Here is an 8,164-nt window from a genome sequence, read left to right as displayed (position 1 = left end):
ATACGAGTCTATGGCTGCTGTTAGTATTAAGGAACGCATACACTGTTCACTACAAGTTTATAAATAAATGACAACTCACCTATATTTTAGCTCTCATGTGAGCAGTATCACTTATTATTACACTGACACTGTTTTTTCACTACTGTTTTTTATTTTAGTTCACTGAAAAATAGTCTATTGTGGGACACGAGGTAGCATATGTTCATTTGCTAACTAGCGCATAAAGTTAAATTCTAACACTATATAATGCATTCATATATTTTAAAATATTTTACCAGAAACTTTTAAGCTCAAATCCAAGCTTCAACAATTTATTGCATATTAAAAACAGGAACTATGTCATAGATTTAACTAATACAGCAAAACACACAAAAAAAATCAATTTCCATGAATAAATCAACAGTTTACTGACTAGTAAGGTATTCATGAAATCATTTTACCTTATGTAATAATATTTTGGCTATAAACCTTCTTACATTACTTCATTCACAAATGAGATGATTACGAATTAGTCTATATTTTTTACAGGGACCTGGTACTTATACTTTTGGATTCGACATGGAAGATGCAAAAAGTGGTAATGTTCAATACAGAGTAGAAGAAAAGTATGCAAATGGAACTGTTGTTGGCAGCTATGGTTTGGTAGAACCAGATGGGAATGTAAAAGTTGTAGAATATGTGGCTGACCATTTGGGTTACAGGTGTTTATTCATTTAAATAAATACTAAAAAAATATTAGTTACTATTTTAAGCTATAAAATCAAAATTTACAATCAAAAAGTTCTCTTACTCACATGAGAAATACCCTTTCCTTTTACAATGAGTGGTGACTTGCCACTTCAAAATAATATTCAAAAAGTTGCTTCAATGAATATTAGATTCCAAGGGTACATAAGATTGTGAAAATGTCTTTTAAAGCATGATAGTAAACAAAATTTAATAAATAAATATTTTATTAGGTATAACTTAAAATAATAGGTTAAGATCAAATATTCTTACTGAAGATGATATTTGCAGATAATGATAAAAACTTTCAAGTATTAACTGGTTATGAATTATTCTCTGTTTTTTTTTGTTTTTTTTTAAGGTTTTATGTATGTCTACAATATAATAGGCACAAACAGACTACAGATTCTTTATAAATTCAGTTTCTTTTGAGACTCACAGCTGTGAACTTATATCCCTTTTATCTGATTTTTTGTTCATTATTTAATCTTCAAAGAAATATGAAGAACAATAATAAACTAGGCTTAGCTTGAGTAATTTATTTGAACATTTTTTGTGAGGTAAAAAAGATGGGCTAAAGAATGGATCAAAAAGTGAAAATAATAATCACAATTAAATTTTTACAGAATTCATGATTTAATAAGTTAAACCAAATTATAAATAACTTGTTTTGATTTCGCATTAACAGTTTTTCCATAATATATTATGAACCATAACATATTAATTATATTACAGATTGGATTAGTAGCACTGGAATTCACTTATTTAAATATTAATAAAAATTTATCAATTACGTCAGACCATATTTACTTTTTTATTTCATTTACATATTAGTATCACTTATTTCTCAAGTCCTTGTAAAATGAAAAACTGATTTATTTGATACTTTTATCACAGCTGTAGTTAATTGAGAAAGATCAAAACTAGAGTCTAATCTTAACTAAAGCAAATATTGATAAACTTTCTCAACGCCTTTCATACAAAATTGATAACACACTCAATAATCCCTTCTAGTATGGTAGATGAGAATTCAAAATATCTTGATTTTCAAACATAGTCAATCTCAATTTTAAACATAAATTGGAATATTATGCCCATTGTCTGCATTGTTCTTCATGAAAGGGACATATCAGGATATTTTGATGGGATACTTCCCCCTAACATTATAATGAAATGGAGGTGAATTGCAAATATCATCATAACAACAAAATATTTAATTATAATGCCTCTGTAGTCCATGATGTTTTAAATATAAAAATATTGCTGTAGATCATATAATACGGGCTCTGCCTTTGGCTTAAAATGTATGGAAAACTAATTCAATTAACTAAACACAGTCATATTAACATATACATTAAAATTTGAGGTATGGTTTAACAAAGAAAAATTGCATTTTAAATTTATGTTTCAGAGCTAAAGTATCAGGTAATCATCAAAGATATCCAACCTATCATCCTCCTAAGACATCAATAATAGAACCAGATGGTGGCTCAATAGACAACCAACCCCCAAGAATCAGTGCTTTACAACCAATAGAAACAATCGGACAAAATATCCAGGAACAGCACAAGCCACCAAAGTATCAGAGAAACTGGCCCAGAGACATTTACCACATTTGGCCAGGATTAAACAGCTATCAATAATTTGTGAATGTAAAATAAATTATTTTAAAATAACTTAGAATGTAAGTATACCTAAATATAAGTAAAGAAAACAAATTATGAAATACAAATTTAAATTGTGTTATTTCGAAAATAATAATTTTATTTATTATTATGGAATGTATTATATGAGAATATATTTATTTAAACTGATTTGTTAAAAATAAATTAATAAAATAAATATTTATGATAAAATGTAGAATATTTTTTAATTATTTCTCAAAATTTTCTAAGATACATTTATTACATTAGTATTATACAGGGTGCAGCAACAAAATCTCTCACATTTTGGAGTGTGGTGGGGAGGAGGGGATTGAAATACCTATGGGGAGTGGGGTCACACAACCTATTTAGGCATATTGAGAGCTGTGCAATGTTAACTGCCCTTGAGTTATATAGTACTGGTAAATAACCACATCATTCTTGGATTGATTAATTTATAAACCTTATATTATCTGTAATGTATTCTATTCGGAAGTACGATAGTTCAAAAGCATCACACCAGCAAATTATATAGTAAATATTTTCATTCTTAAACTAGTACAGTTAGAAAAATCCATCAGCTTCAAGTTAAAGAAATGTTTATTTAGTCTGTAGTGACCAGTATATATTCCTGTAACATCCCTATGAATTTGGTTTTGTCCAAAGCAGATTTGCTTCTAATTTCACAGGGACCTTCTAGAGACAACTTAGAAGGAAGCTACCTCTTAGGCAATATTGAGTCATTAGGTTATTGCGGTTTATTTGAAATGAAAAGGATTGTGGTGGCATTTTCATCACAGTTAAGAAAAACAGGTAGAGGGAAGAAAACTTAATGTAACATGATCATTATTGGTGAAGTGGGGCAGGAATGGCGTTCCCACTCTGCTTGGGAAAACTACTTGGAAACTACTAGAGTAATTATTAAAGAAGTAAATTGTATCGAGCAGTGATAATACTACCTAAGTGATAATAGTTTTTAATTGTACAAATACTTATAAAATTGTTTCAGAACAGGTGGAAAGTAATGGATCACAACATAAATAGGTTTATATAAATTCACTTGTAGGATGATTCTCTGATATTACTTAATCTCCTTATTTTCAATCAAGTGAGGTCTTATTATGAATTATAGTTTTTATAGATGATTTCTGAGTAAATGTCGATGAAAATTGGAGGGAAGACAGAAAAACTCAGCACACTTCATAAAATAAGGAGGGCATAAACTGCCTTGTCCCCCTTCTCCCTTCAAGTATCCTCACCAGTGGAAGTTGAGCCTTTTAAAATTATATTGAGTATTAATTAAGTATGGCTTGGATGGAGATCACTGTCTCAGCCTATTTTCAATTTTTAGAGTAAAATATCACTCAAGATAAGTTGTTATACAATATTAAAAAGGAGGTATAGTTTATGTAAAAAGTACTTAAATATAATATTATTAAAAACAAAATGGATATTGCAATGGTGATAATTGGATTTGAACAATGAGCAAGTTACTTGAAGTGTGTAAGGTATTAAAAAATAAAGTCAGAAAATACCAATAGTAAGAAAGTATGAAAGTTATTAATATTTGATGAATACATAATAAGGCAATGGATGCTAATAAATAAAAAAAAATATTTTTTTAAAACTAATTAAGTAATAGCTAGTAAAATAATAATTATGATTGAAAAATAAATGAAAATACCTGACTTTGAATTCTAGCTCCTTCCAAAAAACGCCTATGTACATTTCAGAAAACTGAATTTTAAATGATTTATGACAAGTTTGGAGCATACATTTCTAACCCCACCTCAAATATGAGCGGGATATATTGCGCAATGACTAAATTAATTATAGTAAGCTCTATAATGTTCGCAAATATAAAATTGTCAATATTTCATACATATTGAAGGGTAATATTAATTATTTAATACTGGTTGCCCACTAATAATTAGTCATGTACGACATTTACTGTAAATGAGAAATAATATTTTGTAACAGTATTTTTTAGTCGAAAAATATAACCAGAGAAAGGAAAATCAGCCTTGTATTTTAAATGTAGAGTACCAAACGGATTTCCAACAAAAACGTTCAATTTTTTCCTTAAGTCCCGTTGGCGGATCCAGGTGGAGGGGGCGCGGGGAGCGCGCTCTCTCTAAAGAAAAACTAAATTTTAATTTTTGGAAGCAACTTACTTCTTCACTACCGAACTAGGAGAGGTTTTGTATTCATTATATCCTCCATACTGCGGAAGCTAAAAAAATTCAATATTTAAATTAATATGGTTTCAAATTCTACTTGATCCCTTACAATTCTCAGCAATTATTTCATGATCGTAGGCCGTGGTTTGTATTCCACGTAAAATGGTAAGATTCTTATTTGTATTGACCTTAACTGCCAAAGATTAGGAAGCAAAACTTAACATAAAATCTTAAATTTATTTTTCGCGTCCCCTTTCCCTGTTAGACATTTTCTGGGTTCAAGCCAGGGATGAACCGTCTTGAGCGAGGATTCCACGATAAAGGTGATAGTGACAGTAATCCTTCTTCCGAGGACTACTAGGATGTGCTTTTACAGTTGGTAGAACCACCAAATACATTCACATGCCCGACTGCCATACCGTCACCGTGGAACCTTTGCTTCAGCGCGATCTAAAACTTTTTAAGAAAATCTACGAAAAACAAAAGTAAAATTAAAAAAATAAGTGATGAAGCAGCTATTTTAGAAAAAATATGAATATGAAAATAATCACTTATCCGCAATTTGAAAAAATATATAGTACTAATTATGAAGATGGTCGGGGTGCGGTCAAAAGGAAACCAAAAATAGTTAACAACTATTTATTTGCTGACATTTCGCCTCACTTGGTTAAGGTTGTTCCATTTGAAAGATATCAAAACAGTCGGTTATGTTTACTATATACGGTAATACAGTCAATTGTTAAATATATATAAATATATAACATAGTACTTATTTATAGAACTAGCAGTAACATAAAAAATGTATAAGATTTTCTCATTTAAAATAAACTATTTTTTCCAGTATATATTCAATAATTACTAAATTATATAATGATTATTATTTTAACTTCGTAACTGTAGATTTGATTATTAAAGTTAGCAAAGGCGGTCAATGGAGAATCTGGGAATTTTCGGAGGGGGGACGTTTCTGAGTATCAGGTAAATTCCATACATCTAATAGAAACAGTCGTTATTAATAAATTTAGAGTAAATAATTTAAATTTTGAAATAAAATTTGTTTTCTTATCAAAAACATAATTATTAATGCGCTTGTTGTATTTATTTATAAGTAATAGAAACATGTTTTCGAGAGATTTTTTTTTTTAAATTCTAGAGGTAGATCCTGGATCCGCTTTCTTCCTATGTACAATAAAAAAAAGTATAGTAGTGTGAAATTGCGGGGTGCCAATAATAAATTGTTTCGAGTTCTAATAACGTATTTTGACTCATATACTTGCTGTGAAACGTATTCTTACAATTAAATCGTGGAGGAAAATGCGTAAGTAATAAAATTATTTTATTCTATAGCTGTAAAATTTATCATATCTAATAATTGTTTGAAATTATGTTATATATCAATCGTCCTATTGAATAAAATTATATTTAATACACTCCTGGTTTGGTTCTGCTATAAAATAACATGAATTGTACAAGAGGTGTCTTTCCATATTCCTTTTTTAGTAGGAATTACCCAATCAACTCTCTATTCCCTCAACTCATAAACCTTGATACTAAACATTTTATCAAACCTCGCAGGAAGCTTTTAGTTTAATAATTGAGGTAACTTAAAGAAATTATTGTACAATTCACCAAAAGATAAAGGTATAAAAGATAATAGTAGACTTTATTGATAGGAAAAAAACAGTGGTGTCCTAGCTACTTTTACTGCAATGATTTTAACATAGACTATAATATTGAAAATGCTATAGCCCACAGTTACAAGCTATCTAAGGCAGTCCTAAACTATGTATATTTTTTGATAAATAAAGTATATCCTATGTGCTAAATACCTTCAAAATTGTAGAAGCCATACATTTAACTTTCTTTAAGATCATGTTGAAATTTCATAAAGAACAATCACATGGTAACCTTTTTTATTGTTAAGACATTATCAACTGTAAATAAATAGTAAAAAAAATAAATTCTTGTGGTGAATTTAATGAAGAAGAGGTGATATTGGTATAGCTTGATCACAAATAGTACATAGTTAATTTTCCTAAGATCCTCTCAGGTGCTGTGTAGGCCTAAGGGATCCTTACATTTCAAGTGATTGAGGAAAAAATTAATTTGTTTTTTGATCATTTTGTCAGTTTAATCCTACAATATTCCTTAGTTTAAAACTTATAACTTTGATCTTTATCTTTTTCCTAACAGCAGCCATTTTTGTTTTACAAAATGTGCATTTTATGGTTTATAATAACATAAATTACTTAAAACTGTTGTAACCTAGGTTGATGAAACGAAAACCCTTTTATTCAGTAAAGAAAGATTGAAAGACTGGCTTCCTTTTTAAGTAATGATACACTAGAATAGAAAATTCAAATTTTGTAGGGATGAATGGAATATGGTCCAGTATAACTATATATACATATATAATTTTTTTTTAATTTAAATTCACATTTTGAGGTAGATTTTAACTATGTTGGATCAAAATATCATTAAACTTGTACTTACACTTGATATTTACACCCTTTATTCTTACATAAAATGGTTTTACTTACATCTATTCTGAGTAATTTAAGTTAATGTAAACCTCTATAAATGCAGAAAGGTAAAAAGTTAAAATAATTATTTTTAAACTCTGAAATAATTTAGCAGCCTCCAAACTTAAAAATAATTGAATTATAAAATGATCGAGAAACAAATCATTTTTTCCTGAATCGCTTGAAATGAAAGAATCCCATATACATGTGGTATACTTGTGAGGTCACCACCTTGTTCATGTCACCATGAAATTTAATAAACTACTTGTGAGGGTTTTTGTCTCCTTTCCTTCATTCAATTTTCCCTAGGAGACACAATGCTCCTGGATTATTAAATTAATATTAAAGAAAATTCCAACCATGTGATGTGATATAGAAAATTTTGAAATGCATCATCTAGATATCGGATTATAATTTCAATACAACTTGCCTTATTAAAGTCTCAAACACCCTACTGTTTATTTTAGAAATACTTTGTGATAAAAATACCAATTGATAATTAGTGTTGGGTCGAAATATTTCTTAAGTTCTAGCACTTACTTTCTCAGGTAATCTCTTTCTCAGATGAACTCTGAAGTCTCACAGCTTGGAACTTCGGTATTTTTTTTCATGAAGCTAGGAATTACAATGTAATTGAGCTGATGATTTTTAAAACCGTATGGAGTAATGGATGGGACATGACAGTCATGTGGAATGGGGTATAATCTCAGAGTACCCGGTTCGGAACGTAGTGGGTTCGATTACCACCCAAAGCAGTTAATATTTATTTCTCGGCAGTCCCGAGAAATGAATATTGACACTTCAAAATTACTTCTTTTGTCATCAGTTATGTGTACATCATCATAAACAATTAAAGTTATATGTACAAACACAGGATTAACTGGCAGTTTGCCAATTAAATCAGAGACTGACAGATAATGCTAGCTACTTTTTTCTCAAATCACTGATTACTTGCTCATTAGCAACATCTCTTTCGATAACTTCAAGAGTGGATTGTGGGCCGCCCATAGCTCAGTGATTAAGACACAGTCTTACCAATTTGATGTCTATTGGCGGTGCCGATTCGAATCCGGCCTGGGACGTTGACTTTTTT

The 8,164-nt window shown here is 29.5% G+C and overlaps 2 protein-coding genes across 2 annotated transcripts in view; one reads left to right on the top strand and one right to left on the bottom strand.

The window, feature by feature from the left end:
- Positions 1-2,531, top strand: part of LOC106687231 (adult-specific rigid cuticular protein 15.7) — a 55,764-nt gene extending 53,233 nt beyond the window's left edge. The window contains exons 3-4 of the mRNA XM_067052279.1: positions 529-701; positions 2,138-2,531. Coding sequence (XP_066908380.1) covers positions 529-701; positions 2,138-2,369 — 405 coding nt within the window. The 3' untranslated portion in view covers positions 2,370-2,531. The remainder of the gene's footprint in view (positions 1-528; positions 702-2,137) is intronic.
- The window catches only part of LOC106687224 (uncharacterized), a 214,042-nt gene extending 209,907 nt beyond the window's left edge, over positions 1-4,135 (bottom strand). The window contains exon 1 of the mRNA XM_067052277.1: positions 4,054-4,135. The gene's annotated coding sequence lies outside the window, so the exon portion shown is untranslated. The remainder of the gene's footprint in view (positions 1-4,053) is intronic.
- Between the last annotated feature and the right edge of the window lie 4,029 nt (positions 4,136-8,164).

Source organism: Halyomorpha halys, unplaced genomic scaffold (genome assembly GCF_000696795.3).
Source record: "Halyomorpha halys isolate HHAL.00 unplaced genomic scaffold, Hhal_1.1 Scaffold932.1, whole genome shotgun sequence".
Lineage (NCBI taxonomy): Eukaryota > Metazoa > Arthropoda > Insecta > Hemiptera > Pentatomidae > Halyomorpha > Halyomorpha halys.
This window is presented reverse-complemented; position numbering and strand designations above follow the sequence as displayed.